The 23247-nt window shown below is 35.5% G+C and overlaps 2 protein-coding genes across 2 annotated transcripts; both read right to left on the bottom strand.

The window, feature by feature from the left end:
• Positions 1 to 1943: 1943 nt before the first annotated feature.
• LOC120471496 (E3 ubiquitin-protein ligase TRIM15) lies at positions 1944 to 7379 on the bottom strand. Its single transcript, XM_039661320.2, has 11 exons — positions 7292 to 7379; positions 6721 to 6780; positions 6176 to 6306; positions 5967 to 6065; positions 4999 to 5130; positions 4730 to 4867; positions 4412 to 4540; positions 3428 to 3479; positions 3289 to 3315; positions 2937 to 2963; positions 1944 to 2834 (listed from the first exon to the last, which is right to left on the bottom strand). Exons 2-11 carry the CDS (start codon positions 6773 to 6775, stop codon positions 2302 to 2304), a joined length of 1323 nt encoding a protein of 440 aa, XP_039517254.2. The 5' UTR covers positions 6776 to 6780; positions 7292 to 7379; the 3' UTR covers positions 1944 to 2301.
• A 2460-nt stretch (positions 7380 to 9839) lies between these two features.
• On the bottom strand, positions 9840 to 23207 carry capgb (capping actin protein, gelsolin like b). The gene is made up of 9 exons (XM_039661422.2): positions 23066 to 23207; positions 19802 to 19995; positions 15327 to 15481; positions 15005 to 15166; positions 13960 to 14109; positions 12707 to 12793; positions 11970 to 12102; positions 11426 to 11517; positions 9840 to 10207 (listed from the first exon to the last, which is right to left on the bottom strand). The coding sequence occupies exons 2-9, from the start codon at positions 19992 to 19994 to the stop codon at positions 10142 to 10144; spliced, it is 1038 nt and encodes a 345-aa protein (XP_039517356.1). The 5' UTR covers position 19995; positions 23066 to 23207; the 3' UTR covers positions 9840 to 10141.
• Between the last annotated feature and the right edge of the window lie 40 nt (positions 23208 to 23247).

Here is a 23247-nt window from a genome sequence, read left to right as displayed (position 1 = left end):
TGTATCTTTTGAAATGCGACTTCAATCTGAACGGCCAGGTCACATATATCCGACCCGCACGTCATTGCACGCACCTGTAGCTAGCCAATTCACTCCAACTCCAACGCGTTTCTGCACTGTTATGGGCCGCTGCAGACGTGTCTCTTCCCCAGTGTTGTGCCTGAACGCGTTCAATGAACGATAGTGCATAAACGCGTTCATATACTATATTACTGACTGATGAACATTACTGTGAACACGTTCATTCTGGTGTCTGTGAACGTGCGCTCTCTGTCAGTATAACTTCGTGGGTGCCAGATATGTATACATGCCTTAAAATGTAGCGAAAAAACACCCAATCTGGCAACACCAGCCACCAGTGTCGCACCGCGTGTCGAGCGCCGAGGACGCGCACTATCAATTAAACGGGTTTTATGACGAGGTCGGTGAGGATCGGAAAAATCTTACATTTATGTGCAAACCTTGCCCGTCGATAAAATAATCGTTGTCTGTGCTTGTATATGGGCTGTGGCAATAATAATAATAAAACAAAAGCTCGCAACATATGGAAAAAAAGAACTATTCCACAAACAACCCAAACAACAAGTGACGTCGTTGACCGTTGATTACTCTTCTGCGCATGCGGGTCACTTCTGGATCATTTCACGTTCACACAGGAGATCACAAAAGGTCGCATTTCATTGGAAATGTGAACGACCTTGCAAAAAAAGCGATTTTTTTTCAAAAAATCGGAATTGAGCATTAAGCCCTGCAGTGTGAACGTAGCCAGTTCGCTTATGCCTCGGGCCGGCTCTGCCTCTGCATGTGAGAAACTTTGGAAGATGAAGATCTAAGGATTGAATAAGAATAAGTTGAATAAGAGTGAACCTGTGAGTTAAATTTAAAATAAGCCTTGAAGTGCTCTGGAATATTTTCATAATTTAAATATACCTTATAAATAAAAACACATATTTGAGTGATATTTATGTCATGTAAGTACCAAGATTCTGAAGACACAGTTGAAGAATGTGACTCGATGAAGTCCATCCATAAATGAAGAATGTGAATGTGAGATCGGGTTGCAATCCTGACAAAACGTTTCTGAAGAACCAAAATTCTATGAAGAAGGAAAAGAGCTTGCCCAAACTATATTACAACATGAAATATATGGATAAATTAAATTGAGTGTAAGAAGACAATCTGTGGCAATACGATTGCTAATCCAATTAATTATACCAATAGATTTAATTATTTTCTTGCTAACCCAGTCAATTTGTGTTTTCCAATTGAAGTTCTCGTCAACAAAAATTCCAAGGAATCTTTTTGAAACTTGGGATATCTCCACAGTCTCTGTTTTGATGTTTGAGAGGTCCTTAGACTATGATTTTTTTTCCACTAAAATAATATATAATAATAGGAACTTTACAAGCTAATTCATGTCCAATGTTAACAAAAAATATATATAATTTTTTTTATAAAAAATTATAAATTTATTAAAAGAATTGTCACCTTCATAAAAAAAACTTAAGGCAATTCTGAATGAGTCTTATCTCTATGCCGCAACTGATTTATAACTTTCCATGTCGTTTTAGTATCATTTGAACACCTCTTTAATTTTTCACAGAAATATTTTTTTTTTGACGATCTAATGTATAAGTCAATTTATTACTACAAGACGTAAGCACCATGGGTAAGGGGTGTAGTATATTTGAAATATATTTTGTACAATTTATTCTTTCCTAATTTATTCTAATCATCCAGTTCATTTATAAAAAAAAAATAAAAAATGGAATGGTTAACATTTTAATAGACATTATCTACACAAACATTGATAGACCTATAATAAATATTTATTGATGTTTACAGAATGAATATATATATATATATATATATATATATATATATATATATATATATATATATATATATATATATATATATATGGCTAAATAATACAATGTTATTAAATATTTTTGTCAAAACACATTCTGTTCCTTATACACATGAAAGTAGACAAGCTTATATATAATATATAATTATTTATACAGATAAAATATGTAAAGATGCATTTTATAAATGGATAAAAAGATCCAGGTGTAGCAATCATGTTGTAAAAAAATAATAGGATGTGTATAGCTGTGTATTTTTAATAGCTCTCATTAAGCGGGTCCAGCCCACCGTGGTGTTGAATCCTCTGAATGGAAAGGTCACTATCAGTAGTTTCTTTTTTGTTGACAGTAGATTTGGTTCCAGTGAATCATTTGTTAAATTCTGAATGTTCAAACGAAAGTGCAGAATGAAAAATGAAAACATGTCTCGTTGTTAAAAGCGGCTATACTCTTTAGGAGACCATAAGGTTATAACGGACCTGCCATCCAGAAGGGCAAAGAAAGGGTACAGCTTCTCACGAAAGTGTCCTGTGAAGGTGAAGATGTGTGATTTGTTCTCCGCGTTGTAGAATGAAATCTGTCCCTCCTCATAATCAATGTATATTCCCATTTTCCGGGGTACCAGCAACAGAGGCAGGGCCGTTTCAGGATTGGTGCAGGCGAAGAACTGTCGTGTGCTGCGCCACAGGACCCAATAACCATTCGATGGATTCATTTGAAAGCGGCCTTTCCTCTTTGAAGAAGCAGTTGTCACTCCAACTTTCCAATAACCATTGTTTGCAAATTCCACTTCCCAGTAATGGCGGCCACTCACGTATCCCTCCCAGCCTAAGACACAGGGCAAGCTATCAAAACGCTGAAGGCTGTATGGCAGATCTGCTTCTGATAGGCCCTCCTGAACCTTCTTGTGGTCATCAGAGAGCTGCAGCCAAGGGTTGATGGTCATGGGATCGAGATTTACATCAGCTATTTGAGAGAAAGACATGAAAGTGTTACGACTAATGCATTTGACACTTTGTTAATGCTAGAGTGAAGGGAAAGTCTTATTTTAAAATGATATAAACTTACCTCCTGCACTGACAATCCAGCTCCAGACTGAAAAATAAAGAGAAAATTATCTCAATGTTGAGTTTAGAGACCAGATCTTACTACTTGCTCAGAACATTAGAAATTGCAACAGCTAGACTAACACACTCTTATGGCAACTCAAAACTGTTTTACATTTTGGCGAATCGGTGGCTCATTCATATGACACGCCATTGAAAACTAACTTTAGGTGGACCTTCATACTTACTTTTGTCTAAAAATTATTCATGTACAAATTCATATGAAATCTCCACCTCATTATATTGGGTTGGTTAGTCTTACTAATACTTGTTAATTATCTGAAATGTGCTGGGAAAAGTTCTAAAAGAGTTACCTGAGTTAGGGATGTATCGTGGCATGCCTGTTTGAGAAAAGAGAACAGGGAAATGAGTTATGAATATTAATTTAAGTGGTGTAGGCTACTCATATTTACAAATTGAATAATGATTTTAGTTAGATTTTGGATCCCTCACCAGCTTTCCAGGTGCGCTGCTTAGCTGAAAGCCACAGATGAGGAACCATGCCCTAAAATCCATACAAAAACAAGCATTAATAAACAATTTTAATAAAGGGATCGATGAACAATCATCTCTTATAATGTATAGGGTTAAAATGACACAACGCATGATGTATTTACAGACTTTAAGTTACAAATCAAACGAGTGAACCTGTCGCCAAACTATTCCCACACAGATGACACATTAATCAAACCATTCTTCAGCTAAGTTATATTTAATTTCATCATTTAATAAATTATTTTTCATTATATATCATGTTTCTCTGTCACTGGTTGTACAGTACATAACAAATGTCTCTCAAATCCAAATGCTCGAACTTAGATGGCAATAACTGGTCAACGTACAGTAAACCAAAGGTACTTTCTTGAACTTTGCTCTTTAAACAACCACAATGTTTTCATTTTTCCCTCCTTACATTTATCAGAACTATTATCTTTGAAGCAATTAAGGCAATTTCATTATATAGTCTTACACGTCGCCCCTGATAATAAAACATATAGTGCATATTCTATAGTAAGTATGGAATGTTATTGTTGGTTTCCTCGATACGATAAAGTGCTTCAATATTGACACAATATTCGTCTCAGGTTTTTCAGTTATATAATGCTGCACTGTAAAAAAAATATTTTCAAGATTTGTTATCACAACATATTTTCTTTTGTCAAATCAACTTTATAATAACATATTTAGTTGAGATAACATATAATTTAGAGTTTCTGATGATTAAATCATTCTCCTTAATTGTATTAACTCACTTTTTCTAGTTCAGTGAACTTAAAAATTTAAGGCAACCAGGTTACTTACTTTTTTAAGTTAAACTATCAATATTTTTACAGTCACATAAAAAGGCAACACTTTCCAAAACTTTCCCAAAATTTTGCACACTACACCATGTCCCAAGCAGAAATACTCAAAGCAGTGCATTGACAGACATCCCACCTCGCTGTCTTCCTTCAGCAAACTCCAAGTAATGAACTCCAGCAGTGGCATGAGGGAAACCAGCCTCTTCTTTCTCAGTCCCAGGAGACGCAACATCTGTGCCAGCTCATCTCCCAGCATTCCACAGCTCTGCATTCAGTAAGAAAGGACAAATATGACTATTAAAAAATGTGCATGCCATGTCTTACATTAAAGAGTCATTTCACAAGTGGATACCGATTCTAAGAAAGCAGAACACCACAAGTGGACTTTGGGCCACTTAATGTGTTAGTAACAACTGATAAGACACCATCGCTCTAGATAATATTTTGTTGTCACCTCTGACACACTCTGAATCTCTTTGGCCCACTCCGTGACCCTCTTCTGCACCACCTCACTGTGATCTTTATCCTGCTTAGTGTCCTCTTCCTCCTGCTGATCAATCCTCTCCTTTATCCAAGAATGATTTTTAGACAGCTGAGGATCACACAGGCACACAGAAAGCTTAGTTTGAGCTAGTCAACCGGTTGAACTATTACTCCAGAACAGTACAGTTTGTTTGAGATGTTTGTCTTTTTTTTTTTTTTTTTTATTAAAATCATTTTCACCTTGTCTACATTTTGAAGTTCACTGGCCCACTGAAGAATAAGCTTGCGGCTTTCTTCAACACTGCGTTCAGTTCTGCGGTCTGTCTGTCGCTCGGACGGTACGCTGCATCCTTCACCGGGATCATCCTCATTCTGTAAATCACATTTACAAATCATTTATGGATGGACAATATATTTGTACCTGTTATGATGATATTACAATATTAGTCAATGTTGCAGTTTTGATTATTCTTATTAATTTACCTTATTATTTTATTTTTGTCGTCATCTAACAAGCACTTCATGTTTTAAAATTCTCATTTGAAAACAGTTAAATGTAATCTTTAGCAACTTTCAAAATGAGTATCCATTTTTCATACTGTACATTATAATGTTTTAATGCCCGTTAACCCCAAGACCCAAACCACCCTGCCACATCCTCACCAAAAACATGGTGTGACAAGGCCAAGAATTACAGTTGCACAATTGAGGTTATTGATATGTGTTATCAGTTACCCTAGGCTCATATAAACTAATCTAGCACTATACACGTCTCGCGTGGCAACGCTTATCTCATGCTAGCATGGATTATAAAAATTTATTGATTTGAGTTTGCACGCAAAGGGAAGTTTGCCAAGAAATTATTACTTGAGCCGGGAAACACATCAGTCTTTTGAAGGATGGAACGTAAATCTCAGTCTGAATCGAAACTTGGCTTTAGTATATTCCCGTATGATTATAAGATGTCTTTACAATGCCTTAAGTTTACTGAACTATTTAATATATATATATATATATGTATATAAATAACAATAAAATAATACAGTAAACTGAAAGCATTGAAAAGACAACTGTCTTTACAGAAAAATACTTGAATGTAAAAAAAAGCAAACTTTTGATTCAGAGAATTACATTCCATCTTTTATATATATATATATATATATATATATATATATATAAAATACATACTAAAATAATTAGTGTCTGACCTTACAAACTTGTGCCACCTGTTGCTTCCAGTGGTTGATGAATCGGATGCACTCTTCCAAGCTGCGGAGGTCCTGCAGGCCCTGCTGACGTTGCCTTTGCTGGAAACAACCATGAAATATTTATCATGAGTGTGGTGTACAAATGATTGTGATCAAAACCCAACATTGATAACAGACCATAACATCCTCGAGTTAGTTAGAGTCGTTACCTGTGAACGGGTAGAAAATCCGCTACTGGTCTTGAATGGGCTGGTGGGGGCAGAACTGTGGACCTGAACAGTTTCCTCCGGTAGCGTCCAGCGCACGGCCCCAATAGAGTTACTCTGCTTTTGGGGCCCTTCTGCAGAGGAACAGAAAGAGGGAAGGTTTTTTGACTTAGTTAGATTTTAATTGGTGCAGAAATCAACATCTCACACAGCAGTTTGAAATGAATGTAATGTGTTGAATAAACAGAAATACAAGCAGTTCAGACATCTCTACATTGTAAAAAAATATTGTTGGTTTAACTTAAAAAATAAGTAACCTGGTTGCCTTAAAAATTTCAGTTCATTGAAATGGAAAAAATGAGTTAATAAAATGAAGGAGATTAATTTAATCACCAGAAACTTAAAATATTATGTTATCTGAACTACATAAATTATCTAAGTTGATTTGACAAAAGAAAAAAAATGTTGTGATTACAAATCATGAAAATATTTTTTTTTACAGTGGTGTTCTATTAAAAACAGAGAGAGAACATATGTAAGAGCCATACTTTTGTCCTTCAGGATGCTCTTCATCGTGTATGGCTTTGTGTTATATTCCAGCATAACACCTAGGGATATTTTCAGAGGGACATATTTAAAAGTTATTAATATTATCAATGCAAATTAACTTATTAATGGAACAACATTACTAAACCTTGATGATGAAGAACATGAAATAATAATACACATATTATACTTTAATAATAATAATAATAATAATAATAATGAACTGTAATAATACATTTATTAACTTATATTATAAAATATGTATAGGCTATTATACAATGTTTTTGTTATAAATTTTAAATTTCTTAAAGTACTTTTAACAAAACTACACTAAAATAATTATTATTCCTGATGCTCAAAGAAGATAGATTGAATACAAAATATGTTGCTTTGGATAATTGTCTGCCAAAAGCATATGCAATAATAATCATAATACTTCTGTCAAAGAAGTTAACAATTATATACATTTTTCAGTAACCGCACATTGTAACTGACATCATGATAAAAGCTAGGCTATGCGAGTAGGACCTGGGTGAAGGGGTTACATATGCATGAGACTCAAATGAGACTTACCCAAGATGAAGTGTTGTGAAGGTGAATGCTAAAGGTGTCTGGTGAAACTGATCGTTGGCGCTCTCTCAGCCCTTGTTTAAGCTCTTTGGTCATGGATTGAACTTTGGACCTGAATTATTACGGTCATGATACAATGAGGTGGAGGCCGAGGTAAGCTACGTGATGAGACTCTTTCCCAGCAATGATTCAAACAAAATGGCATGATGCCAGGAGTAAAGACACGTATAATGCATTGCCACATGATTCTGATACTGATTTTGATACATGCATATGTGGTTGTTAATCAGATTTCATTCAGTAAACTTTTGCATTATACTTTAAAAGCCTTACATTTGTGCAGTCATCCTTCCACTGCACACAGTAGCCTAGATATAAAATATGGATGGTTGTATTTTATGACTATAAACTTAAAAAGGTAATGCTGTACAAATGTCAGCGAGCTCAATATCAAAGGATTGTAAAAGTATGATGGTAAATACCAGTGAACCGAGAAACTGCTGCTTACCTTAGATTCGAAACCATAAACTATAAGTTCCTGCATGATATGCATTTCTTGATAATTTCATTTCTCATTATGGTTGTTTGTTCACAAGCATGACATCATCACAACCAAAAATGGAATAGCAATGACATGTCATTTGAACTTTGTTGGGAAAATTATGATTATTATAACTGCTGTTGGCATGAACTTTATTTCAGTAACATGCTGTTTCACACACTGAAATTTCACAAGAGTTGGATAATAGTCTCTTCTTGTGTTCACCGTGTTTTCCTTAAAGTGATTGGTGTGATTAAATAAATATTAATCTCCAATGAAACTCCTGAATTTGAATTTAGGTATATAAAATGAGTGCATAACTGTAATATTAATTTTAATTTAAATAGAATTAAATTGTAACAAAATGTTAAAAAACTCAAATAACCATTTTAAACATGTCTAGTACTTTTTTATATAAACACAATTAATCCTGTAAATTATCCAGAAACATTTAATGTCTGATATGCCACCAATAGACATTTATTCATATTTATTTTGTATGTATTATCTTAAGGCATTGTTATTGGGGTGTATTATCGATTGAAAAGTGTATGTTATATATCATGAGACAATGGACACACTTACTCAAAATATATTAAAATACATTATTTATGGCTTGTCCTGAATCTGCACAAGTGAAAAGACAGGTTGCAATTCAGTAAATTCCTTTCTGTCAATTCAACATTTTGTGGAGTGTTCCTTATTCAATTCAAATTCATTATCTGAAAGGGCAACACATTCCCATCCCAAGACGTCATATGATCTAACTGCATGTCTAACTGTCACTTTACCTTTAGCATCAGTTAGATGACGCGGGTAGGTTTAGGTCTGGGGTAGGGTTAGGATTAGATAGCGTCTTCTAACCGACGTTAAAGGGTACCCTAAAACGTCGGATGTTGCAAGATTAATAATTATGTGCTTTTGAAACCGAAATGTCCACAAAACTTTGGCCAAAGTCAGTGTGTGTGTTTGTCTGAATCATGTCCGAATATAACAAAAGAGGAAATTAAACTAGACAGATGTCTAAATATATAAACTCATGACTTCGAGTAACAAAGTGAGATAATCAGGAAATCAGTGTAGTAGGGTTTGCTGAACATATGATCCAATCATGTTGTCACATTATGTCACATTTGCCATGCTCCTGTTCTATAAAAACTGTTGCATTCTTATTCTTGCTGGTGGGATTCACATTTGTCTGAAGTCCTTCGGCCGTGATTAAAGCATAATTTAGAAGAATATCAGTAACCAGACAGTTTCTGGTCCCATTGACTTCCAGAGTAGAGAGAAATATATACTATGGAAGTCAATGGGACCAGAATGGAAGTAAAACTCGAGTGAAACTCGAAAACGGTAAAACTCAACTGTTTAACTCTGAGGGAATTGTAAAATTTGCCTATTTCCAAAAAGAGTAGAGTACGTATCCCTTTAAGTCAGGTGCATAGGGAGAAAAATCTACCACGGGGGCGTTTTCTTTAATTAAACTGTGACCTTTTCTCAACCCTGCTTATCTTGACCAATATATCACACCGTAATTCAGTTCACAGCATAAAACAGTTCCCGTATGGGTTCCAATAAGTTCATTGAACCAACTTTATAGTTCTCATACAATTAAAAATGGTCTCTTAACACAGCAGGCTACATGTGTTTTTAAATTTAGCTTTATAAATTTGGAGTTGGTAAGCTTTATTTCTCATAAGTGTATTTATGAATTTATGTAAACCACGGTAACAAATTATGCAAATTACCCTTACCTGTAACCTTATGTAACATCAGTGTCATCTTATCTGTCTAAAGGGGAATTCCAGTGCATTAGTATGGATGAGCAATAATCCTAGAAGTCTTTCCTGTTGTTGCAAATATATTTTTATTGCCATACTGCAGTTACATACACAAAATTAGTAAAAAAAAAAAAAAAAAGCAACAAGCACAAGAATTTCCACAGAGTTTGTGAAATAGTGCATTGGCTTGAAAAAGTTAGTAATATTATTCTGTTTTTAAGTAGAAGTGGCATCTACTCAGCGGTTCGTGGCTGTCAAGGCTGTAACATAGATTTCTCAATCAAAAAGGGGGAAATATTTAAAACTTTTTAAAATTTGTATTGATCAATATAAACATCTTTTAAAATACATACAAATATGGTAACAGACAAATAGCAAAGCCTCTCTCATTCATACGCATGATCTTATTTAATAAAACTGTACATTTGTTTATAATGTAATATCTCTGTGACTTTATTTAAGTGAATTACAGTATCTTTTTGACAACTGGTTGAGTGCAGTTTATTCTTTGATCATGCAGTGAAATGAGGTTTAATTCCAGTTTAGGAAAAACTGTTTAAAGATAACAGTCTCTCTGCCCTGTGGTAAAATCTCCACCTGTAAGACAGAAAAACACTACATTTTCAGAGGATCTGGCATCTATGCACATGGGTATAAAGAAACTCAACAATTTTGTTAGTTCTTTTAGAAAAATGGGTAACCCTTTACAATAAGGTTCATTAGTTAACATGTACAATATGTGAACAATACTTCTTCAGCATTTACTAATCTTAGTTAATATTAATTCCAACATTTACTAATACGTTATTAAAATCAAAGGTTGTATTAGTTAACATTAGTTAATGGACTGTGAACTAACATGAACGCACAATGAACAGCTGTATTTGTATTAACTAACATTAACAAAGATTAACAAACACTGTAACTAACGCATTGCTCATCGTTAGTTCATGTTAGCTAATGCATTTACTAATGTTAACTAATGAACCTTATTGTAAAGTGTTAACAAAAAATGCTTCGAAAGGCCAGACCAAACACAATGAATATAGAATTGTATTTCATAAAAGATTTTTGTAGACCAAGCAGGATTGCATGACGCATGAATTTAGAAGACTGTAAATTGCTAATTATAAATCACCAACTCACCTACTCGTATTATAATCAGAATTGTATGCACATGTCACAGTTTAAGCAGGCACATATAATAACATTAGCTCAACCAATGGCATGTGTTTTGGTGGCTTGACTTTTTATGGTGCAAGTCCCCCTGAAAAGTTCGTATTTACGAGTTGCGAAGTAGTGTTTATGACGTCCGGCACTTTCGTCGGAACAAGATGGCGGTGTACTTTTTCTTTATTAACTACACAAGCTTTTTAAACTCCACAAAAGAAACAAAGAATGTGCATTAGGTGTGTTTTGCTTTGTAATGTTTTTATTAGTGTATAAAGCCATAGTAAACTTTATCATTACATATTATATAGTTATACTACAATGCTATTACATTTTGTGCAGGAAATCAGATTATTTTATTGTGAATAAAAAGCCTGACAATGTCACTGCTAAATACCTATAAATATTGTAGTATTCTGCCATGCCCCCAAGTTGTAAAGATCAGGGTATAAAGAAAATCCAGAGCTTCCCACTCGTATTTACGACTTTGTGATGCAGTTCGTGTGCGTTCAACTCGTAAATACAATCTTTTCGACTTCCTGGGTCAATGCATTTCCAGTTCTGTTAGTGGTCGCAACTGGTGCATCAATTATAGACTTGTAATATTACATTTTAAACCACAAGAGTAATTCTACAAGTGCTGACCTGTGTTTTCATCTTGGGGTAGTTCATTTGCTGGATGAAGTCATCTGCCATTTTCAGAGCAGCCCTCTTCTCTTCTGCGTTCGCTCCACTTCCTGAGAATCATAGAAAACATTTCAATAATGAAACTTATTAATGCATGCATGTTGTATACTACCATTCATAGATTTGGGGTCAATAAGATTTTTTTTTATATATATATATTTTTGAAATATGACTCTAATGCTCACTAAGCATTAATATATCTAAATATCCAACTTAATAATTTTCAGCATCATTACTCCTGTCTTCATTGTCACACGACCCTTCAGAAATCTGGATATAGATCTAGGAATATACTGATTTGCTGCTCAAAAAACATTTATTCTCATAACCTTAGTTAAACAGTCTGGTTAAAAACTGTAATCTTTTTTTTCAGGACTCTTTGATGAATAGAAAGTTCAAAAGAGCAGCATTTATTTGAAATGGAATTCTTTTGTAACATTATAATTGTCTTTACTGTTGAATTTGTCCTTGCTGAAGAAATCTTTCTTAAAATTTTTGTTACCTTTCCAAACAAAGATCTTTCCATTGGCCCCATTGTCCAGGATAAAGCAGTCATCACGTGCCAGTAAGTCCTTGGCAAATGGACTTTTCTCTGATACCTTGGTCAACTTCATTGACCCTGTTGCATCTGAAACCTATAAAAAAAGGAAGATTGAATGCACATGAAACACAAATTATATGTTTGCTAGACCTTTTAGGAATTTTTTAAACATCAGATGAATGTGCATTGAGCAAATATAGGTATGGATTATATTCCTCATGGCAAGGATTTATCTGAACATGTTTTATTTTTTTTTTATTTGATATGGACATAACACAGTCACTGTGTCCATTTCTTTAACTGTCTATGGTTCCAGTAGACGGATAACAGTGCACAATCTGATGTCAAACACAGTGGATAACGGCACACACTCTGACGTTCACTGTCTACATTTTTACACCAGCGTTTGTGTGAAAATCCTCAGGTTTTCATACGTTTTCGTGTATATGAGAGCCCAAACCACAGGGAAATATCTGCGTTTTCCCTTCGTATAAACGGGGCCTACGGTTTTCAAAAATGTTTGGTTTCAGTTTCCGTGTGGACGAAAGGCCGAACCACGTAAAAAAAGTAATGGTTTTAAAAAAACACCTGTGTCCATGTGGAAAAGGCCTAAGGTGTATTTGAAAACTACAAGTATGTAGTGTCTAGGAGCTCAGTTCTGAACAACACAAGCCTAACACAAAACAGAGATGTGGTACCTTGTAGAGAGAGGCAGAATTTGATGCATCTGCTTGACTGTCTTCCTCAGGAGTGCTTTCTTTCAGCTCTGTCACTGGACCAAGAACCTGTTTATTATAACAGAAGACAGAGAGGACAAACACAGTCAGAGCTCATCGCCAAAAAACACTATTCATAATCATGACATTTTTTGTTTTTCAATTCTAAGGTAAAAAAATTTATTTTGAGTGTGGGTGTTTTGCACCGCAGATAAAGTAAAGAAAGACTATTTAGTGATCAACTCTGAAAATGTGCATATTATGTTATATTATTATAAATATAGATTGTTATAAACTAAATTATGAACTGTTTATAATATATTATTTATTTATTATTTATTATTTTAACTGAAATACTGGCAAAATGGTGTTCCGCTGTGTTTTAGAGGAACTAATGGTTTTCTGAAAAACTTACTTATTCACTGTTTACTTATTTAAAGTATGTTAAAAGTATGTTGTTGTTTCGTTTTTTTAATTTCTGGGCTTTAATTTGAGTGCAAAAAAATAAAAGAAATAAAAGCAGAGTGCTTTTCTTAAAAAAAAAGAAGAAAAGAAAACACAAACGTATCGACCTTGATAATACTGTTTCTGGGTCCAAACCCTCCATTTCAACAGCTGTTTATGATCACTATTCATTTACAGCACACCTTTAAGATAACTTATCATAAGCTTTTACTTAAATAAAAGGATTAAAGTGAAATGTAAAGATAACTAATCATAGAAGGGTAGAGTTGACAAAGAGTAAAAAAATACACTGTTTGTGTATATATATATCAAAATTAGGGATGCACGATATATCGGCCAGCATATCGGTATCGGTCTGGTAAGAAAATGTGGCCAATATATTAAAGCCGATAAATAATGTATTATTCCCTTCAGCTGAGACACTTGTTGAGCACTGTTTATGTTTTTGAATTTCTTGAAATATGATTGAAATCTCTTCAAAAAATGAAAATATGGTTCGGTACAACATGTGCAGAGCAAATCTGTCATATCGGCTATACAACACTATAATAAGAACATCATTATAATTGTGCGCTTGGGACATGGATTTAATTGTGAGACCTTTGTATTTGTAATCAGGCTCTCAAAATTAGATAAAAATTTGGATTTAAGTTTATCGGCCGATATATCGGTTATCGGCTTTCAAATATAAAGAATTATCGGTTATCGGTATCGGCTAAAATTTTCATATCGGTGCATCCCTAATCAAAAATACACTGGCCTGTTGTTACCTGTAGCATTTCCTGTGTCTCCTCTCCCTCATTGATGTTAGTGATCTGGGCTTTGCCGTGTCTCTCTGTATCTCTGATCAGAGTGGCGATCTCCCGCACCTTCTGCTTCTCAAAGATGTTTGCCTGAGATCCTACCCATGACACAATTATCTAGAGAATAAAAAGATTTCAAAAATGAATTTCAAATAACTTCTACATTATATGTTGTTGATATGCAGAGCAGTTTAGGTTTTATTTGATCAAATAAAAGCATTTTATTTGAAATAGGAATCTTTTTTTGCATTTCTTTACTGTAATTTTTGATCATTTTAATGCATCCTGACTGAATAAAATAATTCTTTCAAACAAACAAATGTACTGACCCAAAACTTTTTAACAGAAGTGTATACAGACAGCAACATGTGGCGCTTTTCCATTACCAGTACCAGCTCGACTCGCCTCGACTTGGCTCGCTTTTCGCTCCGTTTTCCATTGCAGACAGTACCGTACCCGGTCGTCATAGCGACGCCTTTCGTTCCTCGTTGCCCCATCAAGCTCTCGCTGGATCCTCTCTTCGGCAACCAAACAAAGGAAAGTCTGCACCTCCTCGTTTGACCACGGCGTACTCTTCCGAGTTGCCATGATAATAGTAGTTAGTTTAGTAACTATCTCTGGCCAAACTATTTAAAAGTGGCGGGGTTATTCTGGATACTCCATCTGGCGCTTGCAATAATAACGCAGTGAATGGTGACGATTCTCTCTGACCAATCATCAGTCGGTATTGTTTTCACGTCACATTTTAGTATCACTTCAGTTCGCCTTAGCTCGCTCAGAACCTCGCCGGAGGTGATACAAAAAAAGTACAACTTTTACACAGTGGAAAACCAAACAAAGGCGAGCTAAGCCGAGCTGGTAGTGTGTAGTGGAAAAGCGGCAATAGTGTCGGCCCAGATCCGGCCCACATCTGGTATGTGTTGATTCCATGTGTACTGGATGTGGGCCGGATCTTAACAGACACTATATGTTGCTGTCTGGGATGGCAAAAGTCAAACAGACAGGCACAAACCTCGCCCAGGTCCAGTATGAAGCAGTCCCCTTTGTTAAAGCTCTGCCAGCTCAAATCCACTTCCTTGGCTCTGATGTTGCGCTTCCCTTTGATTTGGTATAACCTCTGAACAGGTCCAGATCCAGACTGTGTTCTTCTGAAGCCAGACTCCACACCTCCCTCCTGTAAAACCAGAATAGCGTGACTATGCAAGGAACGTAAGCACTCTTTAATTGAAATAATGATTCATATATTACTACTACTGTAAAAAAAATCAATTCATTTATATATAAAGCCTTTTTGTGTACATGTGAGAGAATGTGAACACACAAACTCATCTCACCTTGTAGCTAACTCCTCGAGGGAAGAGGTTCATGAATTCTGGGGACTCATAGCCCTGAACCTGTCTGTGCTGGACTGGATCTCCTCCCAGGAAGTTATCCAGCTGTGTAGCCAACATGGCACAAGCTACCTGCTCGTCACGAGATGATTTCTCTCCTAAAGAGAGAGAAAACCAGGTTACACTTTATTTCGATGGGCCCTTTAAACAATCCATAAGTAACATTGCATTGAAGTATTATTGTTATTAATGAGACATATAGGTGCAACATATTTATGGTCATCAGCACTTTATTTTATCGTCCTGTTCCTTATTAACATATATATTTATTATAGTAATTTATAGGCCTGAACATACCCCTAAAAACCTAACCTTAAAGGGTTAGTTCACCCAAAAACTGTCATTAATTAATTACTCACCCTCATGTTGTTCCAACCCCTTCATCTTCAGAACACAAATTAAGATATTTTTGATGAAATATGAGAGCTGTCTGACTCCTTCATAAGCTTCCAGGTAATTTCATTCAGCCGGTCCAGAAAAGTTAGTGAAGATATAGTTAAAATAGTCCAAGTGAATTCTGTAGGTTTATCAAGCGACGAGAATACTTTTTGTGCACAAAAAACCCTACAAAAATAGGGTCTTCACGTGAGTTCACGAGAGCGCCACGACGCATGCGTGAGAACTGAGAAGATGATGCAGATGGGTCTTGATGTAGTGTTTAAAATGGTAAGTGTTCATTTCATGGTTGTCCCAATTGTGAGAAACGAATGAGAAAAACGTAAAAGTGTCTAAACAATGCCGCAAAATGAATGGCTTACACTGGCTTTTCACACTTTCTCATCAAATGATCGCTAGTGTCATTTTCTCAGTTCTCACGCATGTGTCATGTACGCTCTCGTGAACTCACGTCAGAGGCCAACACAGAAGAAAATGAATAGGTAGGGGGGGGGGGGGGTTGTGCATAAAAAGTCTCATCACTTGATAAACTTAAGACTGACCCAATATAGTCACTTGGACTATTTTAACTATGTTTTTACTAACTTTTCTGGGCCGGCAGAATGAAATTACCTAGAAGCCTATGAAGGAGTGCGACAGCTCTCAGATTTCATTAAAAATATCTTAATTTGTGTTCCGAAGATGAACGAAGGTCTTACGGGGTTGGAACAACATGAGGGTGAGTAATTACTGACAGAAATTCAATTTTTGGGTGAACTAACCCTTTAACCCATGTAGTTATTACTACAACGGAATAAATAGAGGGGGCCATAATAATGTTACTGAAAATGAATTGTAACACTTCACAATGAGGTTCATTAGTTAATGTATTATTAGTACTAACTATGAGTTATAAATTTGTTACTGTATTTGTTAATCTTTGTTAATGTTAGTTAACAAAAACACAGCTGTTCATTGTTTGTTCATGTTAGCTCACAGTGCATTAACTAACAAAGATTAATAATTGCAGTTCAATATTTGTTCATGCTAATTAATGTAGTTAACTAATGTTAACTAATGTACCTATTGTATAGTCAGTGTTACCAAATTAATATGTATTGCATAATCGGTAACTCTTTACAATAAGGTCTTTTTTGAAAACATTAATGAAAGCATTTGTTAGTGCATGATGCAACTATGAGCACTGAGCTGTATATTATTAACCTGTTAACATTAGTTAATAAAAATATAACTGTTCATTGTCTGTTCATGTTAGTTCAACGTGCATTAACCAATGTTAAATTAACATTAACTCAGATTTACAATTTCTGTAGAAGTATTGTTTATTTTTAATTCATGTTAACCAATGTGGTTAACTTATATTAGCAAATGAAACCTTATTTTAAAGTGTTACCCAATCATTTAAAAGTATGGAATCCACTCACATAATTCACTTTACAAACTTCCTCTCTAACATGCAGCCAATAAAAAGGTCAGCAAATATAAATAAGAAAAAGAAATTAGGAAGAACTTTCTTTCAACAAACAATGTGCGTGTTTAAAACTAGTGCAATTTTGCACAATTCTGTCCTGTGTGATATGCCACCAACGCAGCCACTTCCTCTGCACCTCTGAGCAACCGTTTGTTTTCTGAGCTGAACTGTTTGACTTTGAAATGCTGTGCCATTTGTGGTAGGGCTTGGGCGAATTATCAAAATGCATTTTAAGTTTGTTTTTATTTTTACAATTATGACAAGAAAAATAATTAAGATAAAATGATTACTGCGCTCCATTCCGTTTAGTAATGATGATATGAAATATATAGCTATATATTACATATAGCAATGAAATGTTTATTTTATTAGCATTTTCAACACTTGAGGTTCACGGAAATATGATGTTGAAAAGACTTTTCAGGTTAAATAAATGCTTGATGATTCCAAAATTTAAAAGTGCATATATTATTTATTATTACTTTTTTATATTTAAGGTTCAAGGAAACGTGCTGTTAAAAGGTTCAATAAATGCAATAATAAATGCATGATGTTTTCAGAGTCAATGAGTAATTTTGAAACATTCATTATCTAAATCATGAACAGAATAATCATGATTTTCTGGTATGTAGAGATGTCGAACACGGAGGTATTAGAAGGATCATAATGAATGAATGATATGGTTGTGTTCGGAACTGAGACCGGGGATTCTGAGAAATGAAGAGATGGATTGAGGCTGTTTATGGATGGTTAATGAGAAGGCATGAGAGAAGATGGCTCATCATGCTGACAACCTGCTTAGTGTTACCTAAAGCGCCGGATACACCATAAGACAATAGACCTAACTGAAGTCCTGTCCCAGGCCCGCTGAAACATTAATGACCTATGAAAACACACGCCCATGCCTTTTTCCTTTGGGAGTCTTCCCTCTTCACCCCTCTCTCGTGTCTATCAGCCGTTCCATCCTAACTTTCTGTGCACTCACTCAGCCTGGGTCAGGCCCACTCAACTGTGTGATCATGCGTATCGTTTATCTCAACAGGCTATTGTCTCAGTCTTTCAGACCCCATAACAATCATGACTGACTGACCGACCCTGACCCTGGCTTCACTTTCTATTTATATCATGCCATATGCAATTTGTGCATCTTTTCCTCCCCAAAACAGCCATAGCGACCATGTCTTAAAATAAAAAAAATAAAATAAATACATTTAATGATTAAACGATTTTTGTGCATTGTTTTTCCATAAAAAATAGGTGGCCATGTTTGTCCAGCTTCAAAAGTAACAAAGAAATAAACTTTGGGTCTTTTTTTAAATGGAGCATTACAAGTAAGTAATGACATTAGTCATTAGCATGATGGTGAATTTAGTGAATTAAAGGAGGGGATTCACTATTGGCAAGATGGGCTTTTTAATAAAACTTGGCTTTCTATGCAGGAGAAAAGCAAAAATATTGGTTTCAATTTATTTTAATGGTCCCTTTAACACATTTGGTTGACTTTAAGTAATGTTGCACCTACATGTCAACTAATTTTCGTGTTAGTAGAGTATTAATAGACTGTAGGGTAATAAGTTGACAGTTGCAAAGTTACTGTTGGAGGATCATCACAATAAAGAGTTGTCAGATATTAAGCATGCAGCCTACTAACTCTAATGAGAGTTAGTTGACATCTAGTTGCAAAGTTACCATCAAAATAAAGCGTTAGCAAAATATTTTTAAAATCGATTCTCATGACTAAAGAAAAAAGAGAAGAAAAAGGCTGTGGTGTTTTTTCCAAAAATTTTTCTTTTATACAAGCTCAAGATGATTCATGATGTCTCATAGCCTGACTACATCAGACTTCCTACTTCCGCTAATTTCATTTCGCTTCTGTAGTCAGTCTGAGACAGCAGCCTATCTTTCAGTTTTCCAGTCTCCTTATATATATATATATATATATATATATATATATATATAAATACACACACATGCATGTATATTTAAGAAAAAAAAATTATATGTAAAATATTTATATTTATATATAATATAAATTATATATAAATCTATATACAGTATATACATGGAAATATTTCTTAAATATATACAAGCGTGTGTGTATTTATATAAAATAATTATACACAGTGCACCCACATATATTATGTAAACACAAACTTTTATTTTGGATGCGATTAATCGTTTGACAGCCCTAGTTGCCAGACAAATGCTAATTATCGTATTCATACGATCATTTGGACCTCTGTACAGTGTACGATCAAAAATGAAACAAATAATGTAGGTAAAAAATGTATGTAAAAAAATGTATCTGCATTTATATAGCGCTTTCACAGACCCAATGGCCACCAAAGCGTTTTACATTTTGCCTCACATTCACCCATTCACTCGCTCATTCATACACCGACGGCAGTGTCAGCCATGCAAGGCGTCATCCAGCTCGTCGGAAGCAGCTGGGGTTAGGTGTCTTACTCATGGACACCTCAATGTATTTCAGACTGCATAGCTGAAAGCGACAAAATTAACCAAAGGAAAAAATCAGCAGCTATCATCTCACCAATCCACATGTGGAGGTCTGCACCCTGGTCACCACGGTTATCCAGCACAAGGTAGGAGTCACCATTGAAGAACGCCCCCACCTCAGCTTTATCCAGGGGAACAGCCTTCATCTTCTCCACTCGCCAACATCTCAGTCCCGGCTGCCTAATCTCATCCCCAAACTGCCCTGGAGCGGCCTGAAATCGGAGCATTCTGCAGAGACAGAATAAATTGTGAATTTATGGATTCATAATAATATTCATTCTTTGTTCTGAACTATGTTTTGAAAGCTGAAGCAATTGCCTGTGACTTGAGGTCAGTGTTTCCCAGGCCTGTTCCAGGAGAATGACACACAGGGTGATTCTCAATTTGAAGGCTTCGTCCTATAAGGCTGCATATCTAAGCTCCGTCGAAAGCTCCGTTCAAAAGATCAGCATTTAATTGATATAGAATGTTTTTGAAAAGGTCTTATATAAGTATATATAAACAAAAATCTTAACGACCACAAAATTTTGAACGGTAGTGTACTGTATTTAGGTACAGAAGAAAATATTTCATATTCAATGTTTCTTTACCCCAAACCCAACTAGTCATTTGGCTTTTGTCCCGATGGTTACTCTATTGTAGCTCTGCTCCTCTCAGTAATTTGCCAAGAGAGCTATCAGTTAAAGACTACCGTTATCTGATTGGTTCTCTGACCTGTCAGTAACCTGAGTGCCAAAACACATGGTTTGGATTGTGCAAATCTGTTTGTTTGGACACTACAGACAGTGTCAGTGTGATGGAGGTATCTTTGACAGGCTCATGGATTAACAACATAAATGTTGCTGCTGCAAATAAACTGGCATGGTAAAAATAAATCAGTATAATTTGGCTCTTCTTGTAATGTTCTGACGAGAGGAGTTCTGCATTACTTCATTTTCATTTAAAGAAGTGGCCTCCTTGTGTTACTTCAGACATGCCATCCAGAGAGTCAGACACACCCAGTTTCACAACGCCAAAGATACATATTTTCTCACATAGTTACTGTTGTGAACACATGTGAAACAATGACAAAGGGTAAATCGTGTTGCTGGCTGCTCCTTCCTCTTTATCTGTTGCTTCAGTCCATATATTCTGTTTAGTCACAGTTTGACATGACGCCTCATAAACCGCAAGGAAATAACAGGGAACATCCCCTAATAAATACTATGATTCATTAGTAGGTATTCCTAGTTCACTTTATGATACAAATTTATGATCGGTTTTAAAAATGTATGAGATGAAAATACGACAGCCACCATGTGCACTGTTCTACGTATTACATCAATCGCATCACTTGTCAATTAAATGTGCAGTTCATCCTGGTATTTTTCACCTATGAATACTACCAATTCAGGCATACTAATGTCACAAACTACTTTTCATTTACTATATACTAGAGAAGAATGCATGATCGGATGTAGGGATTGTTTCCAGACATGTTTCCTGAACACACCCCCCATCTGCCATTGGCCAACCAGACATAGCATAATTTAGTTTCGCTCCCTCTGCCACACCATTGGCAGATATGTCACAATGCCATTCATAAATCCTCTCCTATGGTCTAGTGTATGACCTATGGTATAGTAAAGTGTGCATAGTATGCACACTTCAGAATCTCATCAGAAGAAGATCATCCGGGTACTTTTTGCTCTTTTATGAGTAGGCTACTGTGAATTCAGATAGTTCTTTTGTCACATACTATTTTTCGCCTTCTATATAGTAGGAAATAATGCAAATTCAGCCCCTTTATCTAAATAAATCATCTCTACGAGTGGTTTACTTATAGTTGACAATACATTTTTTTTTTTTAAATACAGCCTATTTTACATAAAATATGTTCATTTTTTCATCTGAGTATTTTAGCATAACAAACTTTCAGTTTTAAACAGTGATCACTCAAGATTGTTATTTTTCTGAAAACAATAGTAGACTGGGCTACTACAGAACATACTCAAATATGACAAACTTACAGGTAGCCTACATCATTGCAGGATTATAGTGGAGCTATGCGACCAATGTAAGACAGTAGAAGCTCAGCCTCCCTAAGTAAAGAGTGTGATGAGCACTCAAAGCTAAGAAACGCTTGTTCACTTAACTGTAAAACCCCTTCGGCCTGCTCCGGCATGCTTTCTGAGTCCGGCTCCATTCTGCCTTTTCCAGTGTGTGTTTGTGTGAGTGTGAGAGTTCACCTGGCCTGGTTAGCTTATATGTGTCCAGTAACTGGACACGGGGGAATAATCCGAGCGGCCCTGCCGAGGACGCCCCACACCGAGAAGAGTCGGGTTGCCTGACAAACGCTAAACACTAGCTTGATAATTACTGCAAGCCACCATCCATCTTTCCTCCACTCATCAGACGGAGTTGATGGAGGAAACACGGTAAAACATGGGTTTTGGTTTCTAAGACAAAAAGTTCTTGTCCCGAAAGGTGGAGGTTGCTGTTTTTAATTTTTATGTTAAAATGTAATTAGCATTCGGATTCTTGGCCTTGTGGCTTAAGTAAACAATTGCCTGTCAATGTAGACAAATTTTATGGTCAGAAATTATGAACTGGATGTAAGCAAACCATAAATCAAAACAGTTAATTTTTGTATATTGTAGGCTAGGCGGCTGGCATACATTACAAAAATCTAAATGATCTTGTTGCAATTGCATAAATTATATAGTTTCATAATAATTAAAAAGAGAAGTGAGATGGAAAAAACTGCTGAAGGTTGATAAGTCACTCGACTTTTACACTGACACAGCATCTCTCATTATAAGGAGACATGCGAGCTACATCGAACAGATAATAAGACAAAAAGCCATACAAATATATTAACTTATATGAATTCTCAGATAGAACTGCAATCAAGTTCGACATAATGGCAATCACTCAATGGAGGACTTGTTAGAGGATAATACAAGCGATTTCTGTAAATACAAGTGCATTTCATTTCGGAAGCGCAGGTTCTCTATTTAAACAAAAAATCAAGATCAAGTCAAAATCATAATGTTCAATATATACTGTATATAAACTAACTTTTGCATTTAAAATGTTGAAAATGAGTACTTAAGCATACAAGCTAGATGTGAAACTATAAGGTGTGGCATTTTGGGAGCATTTCCTCCCTAAAATTCACTCTGCTTTAAGTTACTTTTCTTTAAAAATGAATGAATTTTGCATAACAGAAAAGCAGCTGTAAATAGGGCTGGGTTTGAGGGTTATGCATGTATAATTAGTGAATTTCTGAGTAATTTTACAGATTTTCAGTGCTTACCTTGCTATTGCTGAAGTTGGAGGTCCCTGTAGAGTTTTGAGAAAGAAAGGAAGAGAATTTGTAGATGAGAGACCGTGAACAAAATCACTTCCTGCATTAGTTCTGGCCCAGCCCTTTTAAATACACCCCCACCTAAGCAAACAATGCCAAAAAAGCAAGAAAGGACAAGAGCACGCCAGAGT

Source organism: Pimephales promelas, chromosome 17, assembly GCF_988280905.1.
Source record: "Pimephales promelas chromosome 17, fPimPro1.hap1.1, whole genome shotgun sequence".
NCBI lineage: Eukaryota > Metazoa > Chordata > Actinopteri > Cypriniformes > Leuciscidae > Pimephales > Pimephales promelas.
Note: the sequence above shows the minus strand (reverse complement) of the source record. Positions and strands in the feature narration are given on the sequence as shown.

What these genes read in the sequence shown, in the direction of transcription:
- capgb (XM_039661422.2), bottom strand. Translation starts at nt 19,994, where the DNA reads ATGCTCCGATTTCAGGCCGCTCCAGGGCAGTTTGGGGATGAGATTAGG. An exon ending in TCATACTGGACCTGGGCGAG is followed by an intron (nt 14,110 to 15,004) that starts GTTTGTGCCTGT and finishes TTTATTCTCTAG; the next exon opens with ATAATTGTGTCATGGGTAGG. An exon ending in AGACACAGGAAATGCTACAG is followed by an intron (nt 12,794 to 13,959) that starts GTAACAACAGGC and finishes TATAATAAACAG; the next exon opens with GTTCTTGGTCCAGTGACAGA.
- LOC120471496 (XM_039661320.2), bottom strand. Translation starts at nt 6,775, where the DNA reads ATGCTGGAATATAACACAAAGCCATACACGATGAAGAGCATCCTGAAG. An exon ending in AGATTCAGAGTGTGTCAGAG is followed by an intron (nt 4,541 to 4,729) that starts GTGACAACAAAA and finishes TACTGAATGCAG; the next exon opens with AGCTGTGGAATGCTGGGAGA. An exon ending in CTGGATTGTCAGTGCAGGAG is followed by an intron (nt 2,835 to 2,936) that starts GTAAGTTTATAT and finishes TCTCTCAAATAG; the next exon opens with CTGATGTAAATCTCGATCCC.